Genomic DNA, 25,898 nt, shown 5'->3' on the forward strand with positions numbered 1-25,898 from the left:
TAGCCAGCCTACACTCACATCAGCTGTGGCACTGGGCCCAGGCTAGGCTTGACCTCACCGCTTGCCAGATTTCTGACATCTGATGCTCAAGTGTCAGACAAGAGGGTCTACAAGATGCAACTGAGGCTACCAGGCCTCGCTATGTCCTCCTGTGTCCGCAGAACACTGACTGTGAGAAAGGAGCCCAGAGACATCAGGTGGAGCACAGAGAAAGGTGGCTGCTCTATACCCTGCACTTAGCAAAAAAACTTAGGAGAAAAATGAGAGTATGTGCCCCCAGTGGATGGCTCAACAAGGGGTGTTGAGAAACATCTCTGGGGACAAAAGTGTTCACAGTCATCAAAGCTCATTAAATGTGGTTAATTGGGTGAGGCCAGTCCCACTGATGACGATGGAACGAGAAGATAATTTTAGCAAAATGCAATTCTATTAATTTCCATATAGTCTCTTGAACAAAGCTCTAACAAAGTGTTACCAAACGCATTTCTTGCTTCGATTCTTTCATGAGTAGATAAGGCTAATTTAGAATTAGCACACCGTTCACTTAGGCCAATTAGAGTCAATTAAACAAGGTCCCTGATCTGTTCCCATGTGTAGTGCTTCCTGGGTGGGCTAGGGCTGGGGAGCTGGAAGCTCAACCCTTCCAACAGTGCAGGAAGCTGTCAACACATGCTCCTGGGCATATTTGGTGACCATCAGCCACTATGCTCTGCAGGCGTGGAGACAACGGGGCTTGTGGGCCACATCAAATACTGTACATGCTGAGGGGACAGTCAGCACCCTCGCTGAATACCACCTGGCAGCCAGCCCTCAAAGCTGCAAGTCCTCCTTCCCAGTTCTAAGGTTCTCCTCTCTGAACTGTGATAAGTAAGCTCCTAGTGTGCTCCTCTCACCCACCACGATCCAAGTGCACAGTGTGCTGAGCCACCGCCTGGGTCACCAGCTTCTCTGGAGCCTCATTAGAAACAGCCAACACATTCCACACCCACATCAGTCAGGCTTATGGCTGTACCTGTAAATGTACCTGGCTCCCTCTGGGTGACCAAAGCTAGCATAGCTACTGATTACAGAGGGACAAAGTGAGAGCTCCATGCCCAAATGCCCCCTACCTTCTTCTGGCTAGGAACCGATACAGACAGCACCACACACCCTGCCAAGCCTCCCTCCCTGAGTCACTGCCTCAACTACTTCCTGTCCAGCCCTCGGTTGGAGGAGACAGGGGAGGAGGTCCTCAGCACTCTGTACCATGAGCCCCCAGCCCGTGTTCCTGCCATTTCAACCTCCTGAGAAAAAGCTCTATAACACCTAATATAGGAAGGAGAGGGAATCAATTGAGACTTCCCGAAGCAATCTTACTCAGGCTTCACACTGCTCTATTACAAACCCCATTTCATTTACTCTACTTGTATAATGCATTCCCAGCACCCACCCAGAGCGGGCCCTGGGCTCCCAAGCAGCGACTCTTCATGCCGGTGTGGGTGGCTCTGTGGGCAATGCATTAGAGCTGATCTTCCTGGGGTAACACCAACAGGCACAAAGTAACAAAGTCACACTAACTGTCCAACAGCTGGCCCCTCCCTTGGTGTCCTCAGAGAGCAGGTGAGAAACAAGATTCATGGCAACAGGGCTATGACAGGGCTTCAGGCCAAGAACAGTGTTACTGCTACTCAAGCATATTCCACGCCATTCAGGAGGACGGTGAGAGGACATGGCCTACAGTAGTCAATGCAACTGATGCCCTGGATGCCCAGCTTGGCTCCACTTGCTTCTGTCTCTCCTACCAGTGAGGAAGAGCCTAAAACGGACAACTCTGTAACATCTCAGTTTTATACTGCTGAGCAGCTGGTTTACCAGGGGCCATCACAGGCATCTGGCCACCTCAGAGTGCTGGCCAAAATCACAATTCTGTCTTCACTCGGTGACTGCCTGTCTGCCTACCCAACCTAAGGCTCCTCCCACTGCCTGGACTCAAGCCCCACCCCTCCTGAGAGTCTCCACTTACTGCATAGGTCAGGCTTACCCCTCCTGCAAGGCTCCTCCCAAGCCTAGCTATTCCTCCTGATGGACACCTTCACCCACCTGGAGCATCAATTCTCGAACTGCACCATGACCACTTTGGGGAAGGGTGGAGGGGGCCCCCAAACGACCCTTTCACAAGGGTTTGCATATCAGATATCCTCCATATCAGATTTTTACAATTCATAACAGTGGCAAAATTATAGTTATGAAGTAGCAATAAAAATAATTTTATAGTGTGAGCTGTATTGTGAGGTCAAAGCACTAGGACGGTTGAGAAGCACCGGTCTAGGGGGGCTGGGCCAAGTCAAACAGTGCTGTTCTCAGGACCACAAACAAGTGCTGGGAACCATCTCTTGAACTCCTATGCTCCTCTTTTCGTCGGCAAACCCAGCATGCAAGCTTAGTCCTCGGTGGCCCATGCAGTCATCACTAGCACTGGGATGGCAGTTATGGAGCACTCTTCTCACGGAGACAAAGATCTTGAAGGGTGACTGCTCAGCCACAGGGACGGGTGACTCATCCTATCTTGCACATTTCTAGATATCTTCTTCTCAAACCCAGGTACCTCAGATGAGGGTGAGAGAATGGAGAGGCTTCTGGCAGCAGGGTGACCTTGGATTATGGCCAACACTGCGGCTGTGTCACAATTCCAATGCCTACAGGAGTAACATGCACCCCAGCATGAAACCCAGCAAAGGTCTCAGTGGAAGAAGGCAGCCAGACATCAACCCATCCCTTCATCACCTTCCTTGGCTAACCAGACAGAGAATTAAAGGCCCCAGGCAGAACCTGCTGGCAACTCCACTGCCAGGTGACAAAAGGAGTCCCTGTGGTAGCTTGGGTACTGGTCCCAGAACACCAGTGAGACAAGAAATCCCCGAGTAAGATGGCTGGTGAATCCGCGTCCTCCCTTAACAGCTGCTAGCAGAAGAGGTGCAGGCCAAGGAAACAGCAGCACAAGCAGACACTACTGTGATGCGAGGGCCACAGCAAGTGCCTTATCAAACACTATCCAAGTGACAAAACTATCACAAAGGCCAAAATAAACAGTCACCAGGAGAAACCAAACTAGCAAGCAAGCACGAGAGGAGTGAGAATAGATGAGTAAAAGCCATTGCTCAAGCACGACAGCTGGATGGTAAAATGGCAGTGTCCTCAGAAGAGCACCCACCAGCCAGCAGTGCTGGTGCTTGCTTGCCTTTAATCCCAGTACTTGGGAGGCTAGCCTGGACTACAGAGAGTTTGAAGACAGTCGGGGCTACACAGAAAAACCCTCTGTTGGTGGGTGGGGAGGATGCACCCCACCCCAGGCAAAAAAGAGTACCCACTAGCTCCTGCCTTCTGGAAAACTAGACACATAACACAGGTCCAGGTTTCAGAGACACTCAGACCTTGGACCCAGCAACTCTGCCTGACAGGGGAAGTTACCAGAGTTTGCTCATGCCAGCAGGAAAGGTGAAAAGTCAGAGACCACAAATTACAAGGAAGGTCGAGGCACACATCTCTACAGAGAAGCAGCACATCATTGACTGGGCACTCATTATCATGCCATGTTCTGCTGCAAAAGCAGATCTGACCCTAGCACCTGGATAGTAGGGAGAATAAGTATGGAGACAGGAGAGAAGCGGCTGTGTGTTCAGTTCCATCTCGGGGAAGGGTGACGGGCTTTCCAAATGGCTTCCATACTTCTTTTTGGTTGTTTTCTTTGTTTGCTTGCTTATTTTTCAAACAGGGCCTCAAGCAGTCCAAGCTAACCTCCAGTTCACTTTGCAGCTAAGGATGTCCTTAAACTTCTGATCCTCCTGCTTCTATCTCCCAAGTGCTGGGATTATAAGTATGAACTACCACATCTGGCTTATGTGGCATTGGGATCAAACATAAAGGTTGAGGCCACATCTTGGAAGAGGCAAATGTCTTGGTGTGAGGCCCAAGGGTATCAGCTACTGTGGGGGTGAGAGGGAGCTACCAGTAGGAACCTTAACCCATGAGTCAGCATCTGTGCTTGTCCAGCCACAGGCCATGTGCACCACAAGACAGCTATGAATACAACCCAATACAAATCACAAACTTACTTCAAAATTATGACATTTGTGCATTGGGGTGGGGGAATTTTATAACTCTACTGCAAACCTGAAATTTGTAGATAATGGCATCATAACACAATGTCAAAGGCTGTATACAAACTAGACAAAGCATCCCATCTGACTAGGACTGACACCTGCGACATCCACAGATGCCCAGCCTGCTGCTGGAGGCTTCTCACAGCCCATACAGAGGTAAATCCTTGGCCTGCAACCCACTGCTGGCCTCCTAGCTGTCACAGGAGACTAGAAGATGAGGCTTGGAAAACTGCCTTGGAGAGACCTATGGTACACTGTGCACATCCCCAAAGACAAGGCTCTGGTCTAGTGCTCTCTGTATACAGCTGCTGTGTCCCGGATGTAGTTCAGAGGCCACATGCTGCAAGGGCACATGGAAAATAGTCAGAATGATGTCACACTCTTAGAAGCCCAAAGCCAGGTTGTCTCTGGGTGGGCATCAACACTGTAGGAAGTGGCCAGCCCATGTGCCCTCTTCCCCAAGCCACCATTCCAACAGAGGAGGCTCCACCCTCAGCAGACAGCACAACCCCAAGCCTCTGCCAGAAAAGAGCCAGGCTGGCTTCTCCTCCCTAGTAACAGGCTGTATTTTTCAGAACTGATTTAGATTTACAAAGACTAGGAAGATAGCAGACATGTCACAAGCCACACCCAGCCTCCGTGTTACTCATGGCACACTTGGGGCACAGGTGATGATGGCTCCTAGATTATGCAGAGACATCCAGCTGCCTCTGTCCTCCCTCCTCCTGCTCCCTGCTCTCCAGGATTCTTCACCCTGTGGGGCTGTGAAAGGCAGCCTATTTTGGTTGAATGAGGCTTGCTCTTGTGACCCAGTAGAAAACTCTACAAAGGCCGGGCAGTGGTGGCGCGCACCTTTGATTCCAGCACTTGGGAGGCAGAGGCAGGTGGATTTCTGAGTTCGAGGCCAGCCTGGTCTGCAAAGTGAGTTCCAGGACAGCCAGGGCTACACAGAGAAACCCTGTCTTGAAAAACAAAAACAAAAAACAAAAAAGAAAAAAGAAAACTCTACAAGGGATGAAAAAGCAAACCACGTTCCCAGAGACAGGTGACTGACACCACAGAGCCCCCAACTCCATAATTCTGTGACTATAAGTCACACAGACAATGTCCCAAGCTTCTGGCATTCTGGCTAGACTCCACCCCCACAGTTACCTGATCATAGCCTGGTATGCTCCTCCCCAGTTACCTGATAGCCCAGCCACTATAAGAGGGGCTGCTTGGCCCCTCCTCTCTCTCTAAGCTCTCACTTTTCTTACTATCAACTCTAGCCCTCCTTCTCTCTCTCTCCCTTCTCCCCTCTCCCCACGTGGCCATAGCCAGCCTCTTTCCTTCTTTCTACTTTCTCTCTTTCTCCTTGCCTTTCTACAATAAAGCTCTAAAACCATAGACTGTCTCTGCTCATCAAGGCCCGCTGTGCTTGAATGATGGGATAGGCTTTCACCTAACAAGCCGTGTCTAACCTCCCACCAGAAGGCCTTCCTGAACTCAAGCCACGGACCGGACCAGGGACTCTCACCCGTGTGAGAACCATCCAGCGCCCACTCCCCCCCCTCCTCCCTTCGGCCCCAGGGCTGACCAAGCCACTCCTGGGACCCCCATTCTGTTCTCAGCTCCTCCGAGATGTCCAGCAGTGTCTGAGATGCCCGAGACTGAGAACCTCGTACCTAAGACTGCGGACTGCCCCTTGTCCACCCCCTCGGGCTGAGTCTGTAGCTTCCCACAGCCAGACACCCAGACACCCCCCCACCCACTCCCGGGCTGTAGAAAGCCATGCGGCAGATCCTTCCTCGTCCGCCTGCCCGAAGCACTGGACCTCTGGCGGGACTTGGGGTTTTCCCCCACTCCTTTTATTCCCCTTCCCACGGCCCCTGCCCTGCATCATCCCAGATCTATCCACACTGCCATACTACATGGCCTACTAGCAACATGCCCCAGCAACCTTGATGGCTTTCCTACATTTCTGGAGACCTGGCCCATTCTGAGGATAGCTCTGGTGGCCTAGAAGATACCCCACCACTAGAATTTGCTTGGTGCTTTCTCCACAGGAGGACTGGGGTCAGAAGTCAGTGGGAAAAGGCTGAATTCACTGTTTTGTCATGTACAGTCAGGTGTCAGGTGACACCTCTTCAGTGTAACTGAAAACTGGAGCTGGCCCTGACCTCCCACTGCAGATGGCATGGAGTGGAAGCTACTATCTTAAGCCACAACTACAGAGAGAGAGCCAATGGATCATGCTCGAAGGAGGACAACCAAGTTGTATAAAGCACTAGACACTCGAGTGGAGCAAGTCTGTTGCCCAACTCACACTGGCCAACACAGACACATGGGTCTGTGATTCATGGGGCCAGCCAGCACTGCCTCTCAGCCCTCCACAGCTTACACTATTGTTCTGGAAATGGCAGGGTGCAGTAATATACCCTGATTGATTTGCTTATGAAGATTGTGGTGTGAGTACACTGTGCACTAACACTCCAACAAACGCCCAGTAACACTTAACATTTCTCGCCTAGTCTTGGTGGCAGAAGTTTGTCCTACAGGCCACTTTCTGGGTGTTCTCAGATGTCAGGGCAAGGAAGGGTGCATGCTAACCTGGGTAGGGATACCTACTCAAAATGCAGCTGCCTCTCTAGTAAGCAAGACATATGTTCGTGGCATCTCTGGCTCTACACCTGCAGCCCAGTGACCACTCTTGCTCCACATGGGTCCAAGTCCAGCAGAGGGAACCCGGTCTTGTGCCTCCTGCCACCCACCTATTTAACTGCTCACTACTATGTAAACATATGCCACTCAACTCATATAGTCTGTACTCCCAAGGACACAATGCTCTCCCCAGAACACAATGCAGCTGTCACCAGGCAAAGACCCTAGTCACACTCTGGGGTATGCAGGCCAGCATTCCCATATCCTGGATGTCTAAGAGGCTGGGCTGGTAATTGTTCTTTTGTCTGAGAAAGCCAGAGCATTTAACCCACATCTCTATTAGGACTGTGGTTCCTATCTCTCTGCTATCCAGTACTTAATAACAGATTTCATCATTTTAAAAAGCACAATAATGAAACAGCATGTTCTGCCAGTGGGAGACAGCTGACCTTTGGTGATGTTTGCCTGCTTAGGAGGCTGAGGTACCAGGGCTACAAGTTCAAAGTCAGAAAGAGGGCTGGGCTCAGCAGTAGTGTCTGCCTAGAATCCAAAGTGACAAGCATTGGGCAGGGGGCAGGGGACAGGGCTCTGTGGTAGAGCCTAGGGAAACGGCTTAGCAGAAGAACATGCTGGCCTTGCAGGTGAGACTCAGTGACTGATTGCCTGATATTGCAAAGTCCTGTGTTCAGTCTCCAGCACCACAAATAAAAGGGGAGGGGAGCATCCCATTGGGCTAGTGAAGCCAGCAGAAGCCAAGCACCTGACCTGCACAGCCTCATGGTTTAAAAGAGGTGTCTATACACTGCACCCATATCTGTCCCTCTGACAAGTCAGTGGGCTGGTCTCCTAGAGTTAAGAGCATTTTTTTTAGAAATGCCTTCACCTGAAGAACAGGTCTAAGTCTCCCAGGTTCAGTGAGGGGTCCCTAACTCTCATGGGTGTGACAGCATACGGCCTGTCTGGTTGTATTCACCCTGACTAACCTTCTTAACCACTTTTGAAATTGTCATTTTCCAGACTCCCAACTCCCCTAGTATCCCTTTGAAAAGGCCAGTCATCTCTGCATCAAATGGAACAGAGATGAGCTCTCCTCCACTGTCAGTGGAGAATGGAATGAGCCTGTTCACCACTGCTGCCACATCTGGCTGTGCAGGCAGAGAACAGAGCTACTGCCCTTCCCTTGCCTCAGGGACAGGGTTTCTTCCAGGTGTACAGGCGCCATGCATCACTAAGGTCAGCTACTAAGAGGTAAAACTGAACCAAGTGTTGCCTGTCACTGTAGACGTGGCAACTAGACACAACCTTACAGGGGTAGCTAGGTCCTTCGTCATGATAAAGGGGCTACTGACTAAATTCAACCTGAGATTCTGACTAGGACCCCACCCCTCCCTGACCCTGCAAGTGATCCTGAGAAACGCGCGTGCTCCCCACTTTGTACCAACTAGCCAATCATGTCAGCCTGTAAAGTCAAGTCCCACCAGGATTGGCCGCTCTCATCACTGTGTTAAATAAACTAAGTGACCTTCCAGTCTGGTATGCTAAAGCCCAGCTTTGGTCACATCTCACCCTTTTTGCAAAATAAAACTGCCTTACCTATCTACTTTCAATTTGTTTGTTTCTTTGTGCAATACTGAGGTCATTCTTTTCTGATCTATGGAGACATGACAGGTTGCATCCATGATGGATTGAGACTCTGTGGTCACCCATGCCCCTATAACCTTTCACTTGTGCACTATTTAAAAAGCTCAATAAACGAACTGATCTCACCAAGCTAGATTTTGGTGAAGTAGTACTTTGGTCTGTCACTCACACCATATGCTTTGACAGGATGTTCCTATGTGTCTCTCCAGGAAAAGTTACACAACACTAAGCCACCCCAGCTTGTTGTCTTCTTGACAATCTGCCCATAAAACAAGCCCCAGGGTACACCTAGCTTTGTCTAAGGGAGAGGCAAAGCTGGTTTGTGCCCATTGTCAGAGATCAGAAAAAACAGCAGGGGGCTACCTGTTATTAAGAATGAACACTATCGGGGCTGGTGAGATGGCTCAGTGGGTAAAAGCACCCGACTGCTCTTCCAAAGGTCCGGAGTTCAAGTCCCAGCAACCACATGGTGGCTCACAACCATCTGACTCCCTCTTCTAGAGTGTCTGAAGACAGCTACAGTGTACTTACATATAATAAATAAATAAATAAATAAATAAATAAATAAATAAATAAATCTTTAAAAAAAAAAAAAAAAAAAAAGAATGAACACTATCAGCCACCACCCACCTTCTCATGTCAGCATCATGGCCTCCGGCCCTGCAGTGACGTACATCCCACACAGTACATTTAGTCACTCAACATGCACCTCAAGACACCATGCACCTCAGGACACCATGCACCTCAGGACACCATGCACCTCAGGACACCATGCACCTCAGGACACCATGCAAACCACAGCTACCTCTCCTCAAGGATACCTCTAACTCTTACTGCTAATGGATAACCTGGCCAGGAAGAGGACCCCTGGGAAGCACCAGCCCTGAACTCAGAAAGTTTGTACCCTCTCTGCATCCTCCTAATTTATAAAATTGCTTATGTGAAGATATTACCATGCATAATGTATTCAGCTACACAGTGCGAACTGCAGCCTTAATGGAGAAAATTCAAGTCAGACACACAGACAGTCAGGGGTAGAAGCCTGCTGCTGACTTCCAAGCATGCTTGGGCCCCCTCCTTGCTGTCCACAGTGGCGTGTAACAAACACAATGCAATGCATTGGGCTGGGCAGGCTCGGGCTACTTTCTCCCTTGATGTGCAGAGAAGCTGACACCTTTGCAGGCCTCAATGGCAGGCCCACATTTGCATGTAAATAGCTGACAGAGACAAGGAAATGAAAGCATGGAAGAGCTCTTTAATTAACTTTAACCCTCTGAAAATCCATGCAGCCACCTCCTCCAGAGCCCTCTGCAAGCTGCAGCTGGGGAGGGGCAGCTACAGGCTGGGTGCCAACTCCTACCTGTGGCCAAGCCAACACAAGTTCCTATTAGCCAGACTACAAGGGACTCCCAGGTCAGTGTCTTACCTGGCTCACACTCTTCATCCATGACACTGCCGGAGAGAGGACTAAGTGACCGGGACCACTGAACTCTTGGGAGGATTGCTGCCCACTCATTCTGCAGGCTGCTGTGTGCTGGTGGTGAGTGCTGTTCACAGTCAGGGCCTAGTACAGCAATCTGGGCTCAGGAAGGATCTTAGGCCTGCCTCTGGGAGGAGGTAGAGATGAAACTGTCTTTACATCATAGACCCTGCTGTAGAGAACTGCAAGTGCCTGTGGACCATCATTCAGGTGACTGGCAAAAGTGAGCTCAGCAGTTTCAGAACCAGCTTGGGGCTAGAGGTGGGACTGACACACTGAGTCCCAGGCACCTTGGACTGTCTTCCTGTCCAGTCAGCAACTACATGGTATGTGTCATTCTTCATAAGAAGCCTGAAATGCAGGCTTATGACTTATGAGCGCATGACTTGACCACCTGGGGCCAGACCACAGATCCTGGGCAATGGCACACACAGGAAGTGATGGGAAGGGCAGGAAACCAGGAGCCACACCACATACATAACAAAGGAGGTATGCCGGGGGCAGCAGTGGCAGGAAAGGAGTGCCCACTCAATTCACGTGCTGCTCTGCTCTTGGAGAAACAAGACTCTGACTGAGCCTGCCCCCTCCTCCCAAGGTCACTAGAGAAAGGCTTCCCTACCCCTAAGCACACCCCCCCAAGTCAGCCCTGGCTCTGCATGTTCTATAATGCCATCCTCTCGGGAGCACGCGGCGGCTTAAATGAGGCTGGCTTCTTCTGGAATAAATCACGCAGCTGTAGCTAGCAATATTTCTTTAACCGGAGGTTAATAAAAATCACCGGCGAAGGCTAACCAGTGGATCTAATTTATTTAGAGACTTCCATCAGGCTGTGGATAGAGCCCTTTATAAGGGCTTATTACAGCGCCGGAGGAGGCTCCAGAAGAGCAACGGTCACTTAGTGGGATTTGCGGACCCCAGAGCAAAGTGAAAAATTTAACAGAACTCCTCAAGGAAGGAGAAGAGAGCAATGTGAAGCCAATTTATCACTTAACAATTGAGCCTCTCTCTGCAAGGGCCACCTCAGAACCTGTCCCAGAGAGATGACCAAAAGCAAGGCCCAAGGTGACATCAGCTAGGCCTGACCTGCAAAACTAAAGGAGATCTGAGTTGCAGCTAAGAACAATGACCTAGAGACCCTAGAAAGAGGCCCAGGCATCCCCACAGAGAAGGTGGCACAGTCCCACAGACTCCCTATGTCATATGGTACTTTCTCCCTGTCCCAGGGGTGGTGGCACTATGAGGGGGGTCGTCTCCTAGGCAGTGTGGCTGCATGCTAACCCAGTGCACCTGAGAGGAGGTGTCCCTTACAAACCACCAAGCCTTAGAACCAGTCTCATGCTGGGGACTAGAGCTGCACGGGCAGGCGATATCACCTAGTCAGGACCACAGAGCCTGCCTGCTTTGCAGTGTCCCCAGCTAGAGAGCCAGCCTTTCAGAGCACACCAGAGCACAGACCCAAGCACCCTTCTCACCAGAGCCCATCCACTGGCAATGTCAGACACTCTGGCCATGGACCACCTTCCTCCTTGGCCTGACTTGGGAGACAGAGGAGAGGGAGTCTTTAACACACTGGAAACGTCTACGTTAGCAAAGCAAAGCTGAAGATCTCTGGAAGGTGGAAGTGAAGGAACTCTTTATCTTTCTCTCTGATCGTCCAGAAACCAAGCACTGGACACAGAGAAGAATATCAATATAGGCTGACAAAAAGATATCTGGGGCTGATGGCCTCTGGAGACCACCGCAGGTACACCAAAGTGACACTACCTCAGGCTTCATAAAGGCACAAAGCAATGTCTTTTGCTAGCAAAGGCCCAATATCCCACCTTCTTCTCAAAGGAGAGGCAAGACCCCTAACCTAGGGTCACCCCACAGCCCCTGGGCCCCACCCTGGTAAAAGTGTAAACATTTTTAAGAGGGACTGCAGGAGTGCTCCAGCCCCACCCCAAATCCCTGGGAAGCACAGCCACACACTGGGCCTGGCCACTTAACACCCTAGATTGGACGAACCCCACTGTCAGGCTCAGTAGATGAGGGAGGGCCCTAGGGAGAGCCCTGCTCTCGTTCTGCTCCCCCATTTAGTCAAACCACCTTTGGCCCACGCTGCTCTTTCCTGGGTCCTGGAGCCTTTCTGGCTAGAATCACTTCTCAGTTCCCCCTGGATCTGCAGGCTCAAGATGAGCTGACCTAAGGCAAAAGCCAGTAATGAGCATGCACTGAGGATCACGCTATGTCATCCAGCGCAAGCTGACAGCTTAGCCCCTGTGACAGTACTGCAAACCCCAGAAAGGACTCTGAAGCAAGCTGGTGGCATGTTACCTTTAATGGGACTTCCCCTGTTCCTTCCTGGGATTTTACTGGGGCCAGTCTGGGTCTTTGCTGGGAAAGTTAAGCCAAAGAACATTAGTTCCAAACGGCACCCCAGCTATCGACCGCTTTCCACTTGGTGATGGATGATATTTAATACCCTCTAGTTGCAGCACCCCAGGTCTGTAAATACTGATCCTGTTTTATTGCTATTTAATCACTATTACGATGGCCATGGCCAGTCTTCCTCCTCTGGGTTTAATGTTCCATGGGAGTCTCACGGGAAAAACAGGGCAACAGCAGAAGATGCCTGCTTTCCAGGACATATGCACCCATAGGTGCATACATACATGCACAACACAGCCTACTTAGAGGTACACAAACACACATCCTCACACTTGTGTGCAAACACTGGCAGCCCTGCCTCCAGGACATAAGTGGGGTAGCAACATGGAGGAAACAGGAGCTGCCAAGGAAAGCCACATGCTCCTGACCAGAGATGCCCCTTCCCTACCCCACCCTCAATTCCTGGGTAGCAACCCATCCTGAGCCAGATGCAGCTTCCTCTTCTACAAATTAAGACTGCAAATTCTAGTCACATTTTCAAAGTGATCTCCCCCCACACATATGCACGGGATTATTAAAGTGGTAACAGTTAATGGAAGAGAGTTGTTTTGATGAAAGCAAGCACCATGGTTGCTTTGGTCATAGTGAGCACGTAGCTGAGCCCCTCAGATAAGAGAAAAGTAAAGCAAAGACCTCACCCACAGAAACCATGACAGGCTTTGCCTGAAGAGATGGCTCAGCTGGTAAACAGTCAGCTACATCAGCGTGAGGGCCCGAGATCAGATCCCGAGCAGCCACTTCTAAGGGCTGAGAGCAGTAAGGCACATGCAGCTCTGCGAAGGGAGGCCACGGCAAATGATGCATGGGAGCTCGCCAGCCTCGCCCAGGTCAGTGAGACACAATATCTCAGAAAATATGGCTCAGAATGACTCAGGGGGGAAGGTGCCTGGTACAAACTGCTGGTTTCTACATACATAGGCACAAGCACACAACAAAGACAAGAACACACACATGTACCTCACACACACAGGTTAAAACTGTTTCCAAAAACAAAACAAAACAAAACAAAACAAAACAAAAAAAAAAACCCAAGCCAAGCATGTTGACATATGCCTATAATCCTAGCACTCAGGTGGCAGAGACACCTGAATGCTGATTTCTTTTGAATTGGAGGCTAACCTGGTCTAATTAGCAAGTTCAGGCCAGCCAGGACTACAGAGAAAAATACATTGAGAGCTCTCAAACTAAGAGAACACACACACACACACACATACCAGAAGCCAACCATGACGACCAGAACTGAGTACAGTTTGAGGCAGCCAGCCTGAGAAAGCGAGGGAGTGAGCGAGTGCATCCTCCTCCCAGGGTCTGCAGCCTGCTGTACTTTCTGACCTAGAGCCAGTACACACTCTATCTTGGGGACCTCACAGGATCCTTGGAAGCCAGTTATGTGAGGAACCACAAGGCAGCAGCCCCAGTGCTGACCTGGCCCAGCAGCAGGCCAAGGGCAGACATGAAGGCCAGGCAGCAGGGGAGGCTGCCGCACACTCGCCGTCTTTGGAGCAGGCTCCAGGCAGAGCAGGGAGCAGTTCCAGCGCCACTGTTGTGGCGGCTATTTTTGGAAGCTGCACTCGAGAGGCTGTCTTGGCAGGGAACCATGCCTTTGAGCACCACCATCAATTTTCACCTGCAGCCAGCGCCTTTCCTTTCAGGACCAAGGTTATTCAAAGATTTGGATTTCTTCGAAATTGTGTGAAAAAGTTGGACAAGGTCTTCACCGTAGGCAAAGAGGGTTCTGTGACAGGAACCAAAGTGACAGGGACAAGCTGGGCCTCTGGTGGCATCCAGGTGTCTTGCTAACTCCCCTGGATATTGAAGGCCACATGTCCCCAACAAGGCTAAGCCATAGACCACCTGTGCTGAGTGGAGATCAGACTCAAGCCATCACTGGGCACCTACCCAGGCCGGTTCCTCCCTTCTCATTAGTGTGTAGCCTTGTGTTGAGACTCCAAACCCATCCCAGCTAAGGTACTGGCTGGTTTTGGTTTTGGTTGCTGCTTGAAATTTGAAACAGGGTCTCACTCTGTAGTTTAGGCTGGCCTTGAACTCACAGAGATCTACCTGCCTCTGTTTCCCAAGTGCTGGGATTAAAGGAATGTACCACCACATGTGGTAGCACTGGCACTGTAAACTCCAATTGAGCTGTGATGTGAATACCCAGAAATGAAAGGGTACCCTGGACCAGGATGATGCAGGGCAGTGGATGAACATCCTGGGCTTGGATTTGAGGGTGTTCACAACAGCTCTGAGGACCAAGATCAATAGCACGTGAATGCAGTATTTTAGAAAGCCAAGGTTAATAGAAAACAAAGCCACCAGCATCCTACTAACATCTTCCCCTAGAAGCAGGCTCTACCTTGCCCTACACCTACCTGACTCACTGTGCCATCTCTGTTGTCCCTCATGCCCCCATCCCCATGAGGATGTTTCAGAAACAATGACAGGGCTGGCAGGGTGATGTGGTCTCCAAGGTATAGACCAACTCATTTCCAGAAGCCGTTCTGAGTACTGAAGGGGCCAGTGTCCTGGAGTGATACTGGAGTGGGATGTACTGAAAAGTGGCACAGCAGCATGGGGTGGGGGGAGTTACATGGGAGACAGACACTGACCGCATAGGCTCAGTATCTTCAGACATCATACACCAAGACCAGGACCCACAGCAGGTCCTGAGTGGCTACCATCCTTACCCAAAATGTGTCAGCGAAGCCCAGGGAAGGATGGATGATAGCAGGGACAGGGTACCATGTTTTCCACCACCCACTGATAACACCTCTTCTTCCACTGTTGAGAAACCAAAAGGGCAATCGCCACATCTTCCAAATAGTTGGTTTTAAGCCAAGAAACCAACACCAAACCCAAACCAACCAACCAACCAACCAACCAAACAAACAAACAAACCAGAAACCAAAGCATCTGTAACTGCTACCTGGTTGCAGTGTCTCCAGATGCCCCTGAAATCCTGTAAGGGTAGGTACAGGGCCACCAATCTTTGGGGCTGGGACAACATGTTTGTGCTCTTCCATGAATGCTGCCCTTGGCAGAAGAGAGCATTGAGGCTTGGCTTGCCATCCTCATCACCAGGTCAGAGACCTTCCTGGGCACATGACCTTTGCAGGTGACTTCTCTACACCCTCAGCTTGTCCACCCATCAGAAGAGGGAGCCAAACAATTGCCAGATTTTGACTGGCTGCAAACAGCTGTGCCAAAGGGCCTGTTAAAAGCAAGGGCAGAGGGAAGTCAGTGAGCCAGACCGGGCAAGGTGACGGCACTGCCGAGGGAGGGAGGAGCAGCGCAGGTGAAGGCTCTGAGGCAACGGTGGGCTGCAAGGGTGGTCAGGTAAAGATCTGGCAGATCTGAGACCTAGAGAGGGACCCCATCAGGTCCCTGGGATGGCCTGCATGAGGTCACCTTGCTTTCATGGATCAGCAGCAGTGGCCAGAGGCAAACCCCTCCTGCCCCCGCACCAAGGAACCCCTATCTTAATAACCATCTGCAGCTTGGAGAGGAACAAAAGGCACTTTGTTTTGATCTCATTTTATTTCCTAAAATTGCTTTTCTCCTTGAAAACTTTTTTCCTGTCACAACCCAGCTCCAGTGGCATTCTTGGTGGGACAATGCAAAGGCCAAGGACAGCTTTCAAGTGACTTTGCAAATGGCTCCTTCCCAGACCAAATGAATGCTTTCCTTCCTGACAGACAAAATAGGACCCAGAAGGGCAGGAAGAAAGGCAGAGGCTTGTTGGGCATCCACAAAGTCCAGAGTTCAGTTTGGACGAAGTGGCACATATCTGTAATCCTAGCACCAAAGAGGGAAAAGGGTAGGAGAATCAAAAATTTAAGCCGGGCGTGGTGGCGCACACCTTTAATCCCAGCACTTGGGAGGCAGAGGTAGGCAGATTTCTGAGTTCGAGGCCAGCCTGGTGTACAGAGCGAGTTCCAGGACTACACAGAGAAACCCTATCTCGAAAAACAAAACCAAAAAAAAAAAAAAAAAAAAAAATTTAAGGTCAAGTTTGAGGCCAGCCAAAAAAGACTGGATATAGGTCCCAAAATGGCCTGCTGAGCAGGTAATACACAAACCCCTGAACATCCATGCTGTGGACCCTGCTGGTTGTGAAGAGAACATCAGGGCACACAGAACAATTCCCCCGCAGGAACAGAGGCAGTGGGACATCCCACCAGGTGCTCCAAATGGATTGCTAATGTGGAATCATTAGCAGAAGTGGAGGGAACTTTTAAGTAAGAAGCTTTCTGAACTTAAAAGTTCAGACGCTTGAACCTGGTTGAGTAGCCAGTTTATGGCAGAACCATCCCACTGCACCCTGCTTCCCTGCAGTGTGTCTCAGGGCTGGCAGTGCAGAGTGGAGAAAACCAGGCTTAGGGGCCAGACAGATAGCCCAACAGATAAGAGCATGGCTACTCTATCAGAGGCCTAGGCTCAATTCCCACTACCACATGGTAACTAACAACTGTCTGTAACTCCAATTCCAGGAGATCTTACGCTGGCCTCTGGCCTCTGCAAGCACTGCACATACATGATGCACATACATACATGCAGGCAGAAACAAAACAAAATAAGACAAAACACCCATATACATACACATTTTTTTTTTTCGAGACAGGGTTTCTCTGTGTAGCCCTGGCTGTCCTCGAACTCAGAAATTCGCCTGCCTCTGCCTCCCAAGTGCTGGGATTAAAGGCGTGCACCACCACGCCTGGCATAAACTTTAAAAGTAAATAAATCTTTTTAGGAAGGAAGGGAGGCAGCCTTGGGGCCATCTTGTTACCCAGGTGCAGAGGCAGAGCTGCCATGGAGGCGAGGGGTCTACAATGGCAGGGCTGAGGTAGTACAGCCACATCTCCCCAGCATGGCACACAGCACACGTGCTTACAGTAGACAGAAAGGAACACACAGCCGCTGATGGTGGGAGAAGAAACATCAGAACAGGGGTATGTGCATGGAACGCAATAGCTGCCATGTTCCCACTCAGAGCTAGATGGCCACACAAGAAACCTTGAGCAGAGAAGTGGGGTTCAGATACATCCCTGTACCCAGTTCTAGAACTCTGGCCCTCCCTCAGGTGAACAGGATTCTCAATTCAGTCATGGCACCCAGGCCAGCAGGGTAGAGGCTCCACCCCAATGATTCAGGTACTCTGTTCATCTTACCCAGCCCCCATGGTGTATATCTTCCTTCAGAGTGCTATAGGGTCTCTATGGTTCCACTCTAGAAGCACTCTGAATCAATCTTGAAGCAAGCTGCAAGGGACAGCACGGAGGAATCCTGCAGTGTCCCCATGGCCACTTACCCTCCCTGTATATCAGTCTTCCTTAAAATAAAAAGGAGTACTCAGGGGTCTGTGTGTGTGAGAGAGAGAGTGTGTACACAAGCACACACCTGTGTGTGTGTGTGTGTGTGTGTGTGTGTACGCGAGCGCACAAGTGCATGAGTGCACACATCTCCAACATTAGCTCTCACATTTCTACTACTTGAAGTCATATAAAGTGCTAAGGAGGTGGCTCAGCAAGGAGGACCAGAGTTCAGACCCTCAGCACCCAGGTGCAAAGCTAAGTGGTCATGGCAACGCAGAGTCAGCAAACAGATCCCTGGAGCAAGCCAGCTAGCTGGACTAGCTGAATGGACAAGATCTAGGATCAACAAGAAACCCTAACCCTAACTCAGCAAATAATGTGGAGAGTGCCATAGGAAGAAACCCAATGTCACCTCTGGTCTACACACACACACACACACACACACACACACACACACACACACAGTCTCTAAATCAAGTCTGTGTGATCAGATCTCTCATGTGTGATCAGATCTGGAAGGCCCAAAATGATAAGTCTTTCCCCTTTGCAGCAAGCAGAAAAAGGAGAAATATCAGGTACCATGGGCAAGAGAAGAGGGTACACAATGAGCTACACCCCAGAAAGAGCCTGCCCCTTTGTTCACTTCCAAGGAACACTGAGGACCCACATGAAGTCACATTTATGTCAGCACACCTATGCCAGGTCGGCCTGCCCAGGACAGCAGGGAAGGCCCTGAAACTTCCCAAGGAGGAAAAGAGGTCAGAGCTGCAACTTGGGTAGCTGCCGCACCCTCCAAAGGATCTTGAGGTCTTCAGGAACTAATGCCTGTTTAGGAAGCCAGATCCTCTCATGGCCCAAGGGCTGAACAGGAGACTCGCAGTCTCAACAGCAGTCAAGAGAAAGGATTCCCAGACATGCTTAATTAGACAGCCCTGCTGTCCCAGTGACCCAAGAGAGAGAAGCAGGAGGATCTTGAGTTCATGGCCAGTCTGGGTATCTTAAGTTTTTACAAAGGGCCAGGGATGCTGTTCAGTGGCAGAAGGCCCACAGTTTAAGCCTCGTTACTCTAAGAGGGTTTCCCTCAACATCAGAAGTATAGGAACAAACACAACTGTGTAGAGTATATCATGCAGATTTGGCTTGAGACTGTGGAGGGCTCACAATGAGAGGAAAATAAGAGGACAGAGCATCAGCTCCTGCCGAGCAGCCTCAGCCAAGCCTCTAAGCCTCACTTAGACCTCAATTGGATGAGCTAAAAAGAGGACCGCGGCACAGCTTGTGTGGCTGCCAGACCCGGGAGGCTGCAGAATTATGGGGGAACACCATTTCACAAATGACGACGACAGCTTCCCTGTGATCCAGAATCCACAGAGAGAAGGCAGCAGCCAGGATAATTCCCTTCTATGTGGGTAGAGTCCCCCACCCCAGGGGCAGTGAGAAGATGAAGGGGATGGTAGCAAAGGCCCAGCCTGGAGCTCCAAGCCAGGTCCACAGGAGAGCTGCCACTGCCTGGAGGGTGGCTGAGCAAACAGCACAACTCCAGCTCCTAGGGAGACTCCACCTAACATTGACCCTTGCCTTGGAGACAGGGGGCTGCCACTCAAAAGGCTCAGTAGAGGTCCCAGAGTGGTGAGTAGTGCCACAATAACAAGAACAAGCTACAGAGGGCCAAGGAGATGGCTCAGGGATTAAGAGTGCTTGCTTATGGAACACGAGGACCTGAGTTTGAATCTCTGTACCCATATAAAAAGTTGAGCATGGTTACACAGACCTATAGCCCCAATGTGTGGGAGCACATAGAAAAATCACAGGGAGTTGATGTTGGGGGGGGGGGGAGGGACGACACTGATATCCTCGGCCCTGAGTACATTCATCCTTGCACACATATCTGTCACACACAGGGGGGTGGGGGCAAACCAAACAAGAAATTCAGCCATGACTCTGTTGTTAAGGTAGTAACAGCAGGTGATCAGGAGTAGAACTGCTCTGAATTCCCACCCATTCCACCTGTCTCTGTGCCTCGGTTTCTTCTTTAGCCTTAGCATCAAGGAGATCTCACAAGAGGATAGGAAAGTCCTGTATATGAAAAGCATCATGAGGTATGTAGAAGGGTCTAGCACCAGAAGAACTCAGAGCTGAGCACTGTCCAGCTACTGCTGGAGAGCACAATGCCAGTAAACGCACTGTATTCAAATCTGCTAGAATCCAGGCAACTGAAATGTACAGCAGATGGATGCTGGGTAAACTGCAGTCTGCCTGCCATGCACTGCAATGGTAACCAATGACTTTTTAAACTGAGCAATCCAGACAAGAAAAATATGGAGGAATTTGAAGTCATATTCCTAAGTAAAAGACACCAGTCTAGGGGTCAAGGAGACAGCTCAGTTAGTAACGCACTTGCTGCCCAAGCAAAGACCTGAGTTTGATCTCCAGTACCTACATAAAAGCTGGCTCTGGTAGTTCATCTGTAGCCCCAGTGCCTAGGATGAGCCCTGGGGCTCAGTGGCCAGTCAGCCTAGCCTACTAGAGAAGCTCCAGGGTAATGAGAGAGCCAGTCTCTAAAACCAGGTGAGGAGCAATTAAAGAAGAGGCCAGAGGTTGTCCTTTGACCTGCACGTGCACACAATCACACAAAAAAGGCTCAACTCAGCACAGCATTGTCACACCAGGATTTCTGGGTACTTACAACTTATGTTCACACAAAGCCCAATTGTTGGACCCATGGGCTACCGTGATGCCCTCTAGCAAATGAACATCCAGGCAAGGATCCACCCAGGCAGAGGGATGAGAATCACAAATCATCTAACAGGACTACGTGGTACACAACATACAAAGGAAGGCACAGCCTGGGAGAAGGTGGTGGGCTGGGCTACTAGGCACCCAAAGCATCCAGGGTGGAGAAAGCTCTCTGGGCCACCTATAGTGTGGAAGTTCTACATTCACCTAGCCCCAGAGATGACACAGCGATAAGTGACCCTCACAATGCCAAGGTGTCTCCATACTAGAACAATGACCACAGCAGTGCACACAGAACACAGAACCTAAGAGTCAGCAAATGGGATACCATGAAGACAAAGCTAAGAGGAAAGGTGCCAGCAACACTTTGCTTGCCGCTCACTACTTAAAGCCTAAAATGGGCTAGCGGAGTAGCTTAGAGAGGTGACCTGAGTGAACCACAGAACCCTTTAATAAAGGTAGAAAGAAAAAATTAACAAGGCTGTTCTCTGGCCTCCACCGGTGCAGCATTCAATAAAACCCACATCATGACTCTACTTTGATGAGATGCTTGGAACATGAGACTCGCCGACATAGGAACCAGGATCACAGGCATGGCCACATAGCTCTACATCCTGAAGGTCATGAATCAACGTAAGCTCTGATGGATGACAGGATGGCACAGTCTGCCACCCATGCTCACCCTGTAGTACAACCACTCCAGGAATACGCCAGGAGAAGCTTGGTCAGTGGCATGAGGGACACCTCTCTATCATCACAACTTACCGTGACTCCAAGATCACGTGACCAACAAACTAACCCTACAGCACATGCGCTGCCCAAAACAAACCAACCCCACAGCACGCATGCTGCCCAGCCTCAGACTGGGCAGTGCACAGGCACTTCCTCCTCCAACATGTTCTCCCCAGGCTGTGCTGAGGTTAGCAGAGTCATAAGAGGCATTGCCCAGGCCTGACCACAGCCATAGATAGAAGATGAACAAAATGAAAAGTCTCCTAAGACATCTTTCAAATCCACCAGTGGGGGCTGGAGAGACGGCCTGGGGGTTAGGAGCACTTCTTGCTCTTAGGAAGGACCCAAGTTGACCTCCCAGCACTTGTGTCAGGAGGCTCACACATGCCTATAACTCCAGCTCCAACACCTCTGGTCCCCTCAGATACACCCACTCACACGTCTACTCCTCCTCCCTGCCCCCGACACAAACATAACTAAAGATCCAACATTTAAAAAAAAGAGCAGACACCTTGAATAGGGAGGAAAACCCAATGCTGGTCAGACTTTAGTGTAAAATCTATAAAACTTGCTGTGAAAAATTAAAGACCATCTCAGTAAATGAGGGATGGTTAATGCCACTTATAAAACCAAACAACACCAAGATATGATTTCTCCTCAAAATGATTCATAAACTCATAGCAGTCTGAATCATATCCCGCCAGTGTCTTATGGGCGGTAAGCAGCTGCACATGGGGAGGTGTAGGGGACCTAAAGATCTGTGGGAGCACGTACTTTACTTCCTTATCTGCCCCAGGGATGGAAGCCAGGGTCTTATGTATGAGGGGTAAGCATTCTGGTCAAGCAATCTGTGTGTGGGTGGAGGGTTACCCATGTACAGGAAGTATAAAATTTTTTAAAAAATTTATTTGTATTTATATGTGTGTGCACACATGTGTTTGCATGTGTGCCACGTTTGTGTGAGTGTCCACCGAGCTCAGAAAAGAGTGAGGGAGCCCCTGAAGCTAGGCTTGCATGCAGTTATTCCAGCATCCCAGTGAGACTGCTGGAGCTGAGCCTGGATCCTTTAGAAACAGCAAGAGTGCTTAACAGCTGAGCTAGCTCTCTAGCCCTTCTCTCTTCCTTCTTTCCTTTCTTGTTTTCTTTTCTTCCAACTTTATTTATTTGGGGAGTACTCCATAGTGCTCATGTGTTAGTCAGTAGAAACAGTTCTCACTTTCACCTTTATGTGGTTTCTAGGGGTTAAGGTCATCCGGCTTGACAAAGAGCATCTTTAGCCACTGGGTCCCCTCAGCAGCCCACTTACCCAGTATCTGATGTGGATCCTGAAGGTTGCTGGCAGATCCCTGCACTTTGCCTCCTTAGCCCTGTCTGCAACAACACCCCACCCCACTCAGGCAATTCTTCATGTTTTATTTTGCAGTAGGGTCTTGCTGGTTTGCTCAAACTGGCCTTGAGCCCGCTCCATAGAGCATGCTAATCTAGAGCTCTAGCTAAGCTCACAGGCCTGGGTCACTGCAGCTAAGGAATTGTAAAGAACAACATATCTGGATGATTCCATGGCAGATATCAATACTTATACTCAAGTAGAAAATCAGACAGGGTGACACAGACAGACACAAGGAGCTGACAACATAGATCCTACAGCAGCCCACTATGGACTGGTCAAAGGATGCCCCTTTCAAGAGCAGAGCCATTCAACTGTGGATCACAGAGGACAGAACAAGTCTGGGCACCCGTTTCATATCACACTCCAAACCCAATTCCAGATGCCTGTCAGACTCAAGCATAAAAGGTAAAACCATAGGTTGCTTGAAGGAAGCTGTAAGATTTCCTTTAATATCTGCCTGACTTCCGTCAGCAGAGATACTTAATCAAAACGCCCAGAGTGCCGGCAGAAAGAGAAAATCGATATACTGGCCTGCAATTAAAATGAAAAACGTCTGTTCACCTGCAGACACAGAGGCGGTGACAAGTGAAGGCATGCCACAGGTGAAGAGGGTCCTATCCTGATCCAAGGGGTCACACCCAGAATCCAGATTACCTGCTCACCCCTAGGGAAAATCGAGAGGCCAAAGAACTGGATTGTTGGTGTGAATCTAAAGAAGAAGGATGCAGGTGGCACCCTCAACTGGCACTCAGGTGGTAGGACGTCTACCATCCCAAGGATGTCGATGGTCACGAGAGCTGTCTGCTATAGCACTGACTATGTTCAAGTATGTGCACAAAAGTACCAGTTTATTCACATGGTAGAACATGACGTGTAAAAGTCTAGCACCTTGAGGTCCACACAACACAACATCACTCTCACTATGGATTATCAGAAAGCAGACAAGAAGAGCAGGGGCCCTATGACTCCACAGCTGGGCCACAGTCAAAGTCAGAAGCAGGTGGGTCCCCTGAGAGTGAGGGGAGCATAAGGCCATCAGGATAGGCAGCAGCCTGCCTCTGTCTTTCTTGCACTACAGTGGGTGCATACAGCCTTCAGCACAAAACTCGCTGGGGAGAAGAAAATACACACAGCAGAATAAAGGCACAATGGACACAAGTACCTAGTGCCATGTTCCAAAATATTCCACAGCACCACCATACTGGGTGTACTGACTGGTTTTGTGTCACACAGCTGGAGCTATCACAGAGAAAGGAGCTTCAGGTGAGAAAATGTCTCCATGAGATCCAGCTGTGGGGCATTTTCTCAGTGCTCAAGGGCGGAGGGCCCCTTGTGGGTGGTGCCATCCCTGGGCTGGTAGTCTTGGTTCTATAAGAAAGCAGGCTGAGCAAGCCAGGGGAAGCAAGCCAGTAAGTAACATCCCTCCATGGCCTCTGCATCAGCTCCTGCTTCCTGCCCTGCCTGAGTTCCAGTCCTGACCTCCTTTGGTGATGAACAGCAATGTGGAAAGTGTAAGCTGAATAAACCCTTTCCTCGCCAACTTGCTTCTTTGTCATGATGTTTGTGCAGGAATAGAAGCCCTGACTAAGACCGTGGGAAAGGCCAAAGGTGTGCCCAGAGGAAAATGGATGGGTACATAGTGGGATTTTCACCCCTAATCACAGAAGTGGCCAGTGAATGAGCTCTGTCAATGAGAACAGACCTTCAAAGCACAATGTTGCAACACAAGAAGCCACAGACACTGGACCAGTAAAATACACACACACACACACACACACACACACACACACACACACACACACACACGGAAGCTGAACAATGAACACATACACAGTAAGCCTACAGAGCCCTACTGAGGATTTCCCTACACTTGTTAGCTAGGGAGAAGCAACCCACAGAGCTCTGATTCTGTTTCACCCATGGAAGCGCCCAGCCACTTCACAGCCCCTCTGCCTCTAGAAGGTTCTTCACAAGCACATGCCATAAAGCAAAGGGTGTAAGGGCAGGGCAGAGGAGCCCCGCCTGGTTCTACTCCCACCCTCCAGAGGTGACTAGGACAGGGATGGTCACCCAGGGAGCCTCCTACTGGCATGGCATCATCTGCAGACAGCGTCCCATCAGCGCTGGACAGAGGAGACATTGTACCTGCTATGGAGCTCTCCAAGGAGGAAAATGGCAATGTTGGCTACATGTCCAATAAACGAGAGTTTAAGCGGACACTGCTTCCCTCTACTGTCTATGGGAGCACATTTGACCTCGTGACAGCATTCCAGCAGGAAGAAAACCAAGCCACTCCAAGGCAAATATTCAGCAAGATGGGCTGTATGAGCCTCTGCCCCGGCACCATACCTCTCCTCACCTTCACCGAGACAAGACCCTTGGGCATGATGCCCATTCCCTGCCCACAGTCCTTCCAGGGCCAGAAGAACCCACAAGTACATGTGATCTCCAGCTCTCACACACAGGAGGGTCAAGGCACAATCCCTTTGAGTGAGGAATGGAGGGAATCCCCCCAGCCTTTGGGGCTGACCTGAGATATGGTGTCTGCCCTCCACAGAGGGAGCACAGAATCCCTCCTGTCTGCCAGCAGCTCGTACCATGCAAGTACTCAAAAAGGGAGGCACTATGGACAAGTCTGCCACTTGCTTCTAGGCATTGATGCCACATTAGCTCCACTGTTATGGGTGGCACTTAAGGCCACAGTACCACAGCAGAGACCCTGAGACAGTAGGAAGCTATGAAGAGTCTTGATTTAAAGGATATTTCACAAAAGGGAACAGCTGAGTCTCCCAGCAAGCACAAAAGACAGACAGCTGAGCCGGGCGTGGCGGCGCACGCCTTTAATCCCAGCACTCCGGAGGCAGAGGCAGGTGGATTTCTGAGTTCAAGGCCAGCCTGGTCTACAAAGTGAGTTCCAGGACAGCCGGGCTATACAGAGAAACTCTGTCTTGAAAAAAACAAACAAACAAACAAAAAAAAAAAGACAGGCAGCTGTCACCTCCAAGGGACTTACTACAGGAACCTGCTCACAACAACACAGGCAGAGCAGGCAAAGAACACTCACTATCCACAGTCCAAAGTCCAGACTGTGGAGAGGGCTCAGCTGGTAAAGTGCCTGCTTTACAGGCACGAAGACCCAAGTTAGAATCCAAGAATCCACATTTATAAAGCCATGTGCAGTGGTTCATGTTTGGGGAGGCTGAGGCAGGAGAATCCCTGGGACTCCACACTAAGTCAAGCTTATTTGGTAAGCTCCAGGCAAATGGGAGACTCTGTCTCAGAGACAAGGTCTCACAGCACTCTGCAGCCCAGTCTGACACTCTGTTTGACTCCCCCACATGGGAGGAGAGAACCAATTCCTAGAAGTTGTTTTCTAATTTGCACACACATATAAATGT

The 25,898-nt window shown here is 50.1% G+C and overlaps 1 protein-coding gene across 6 annotated transcripts in view; it reads right to left on the bottom strand.

Moving 5' to 3' along the window:
- Positions 1-25,898, bottom strand: part of Mad1l1 (MAD1 mitotic arrest deficient 1-like 1) — a 312,920-nt gene that overhangs the window by 155,998 nt on the left and 131,024 nt on the right. Inside the window, exon 1 of one of the 6 annotated variants that reach the window (NM_001359027.1) lies at positions 9,847-10,232. The exons of the other annotated variants lie outside the window; for them this stretch is intronic. Coding sequence (NP_001345956.1) covers positions 9,847-9,936 — 90 coding nt within the window. The 5' untranslated portion in view covers positions 9,937-10,232. Of the gene's footprint in view, positions 1-9,846; positions 10,233-25,898 lie in introns of those variants that run through there. 6 annotated transcript variants of the gene reach the window in all.

This window comes from Mus musculus, chromosome 5 (assembly GCF_000001635.26).
Source record: "Mus musculus strain C57BL/6J chromosome 5, GRCm38.p6 C57BL/6J".
Lineage (NCBI taxonomy): Eukaryota > Metazoa > Chordata > Mammalia > Rodentia > Muridae > Mus > Mus musculus.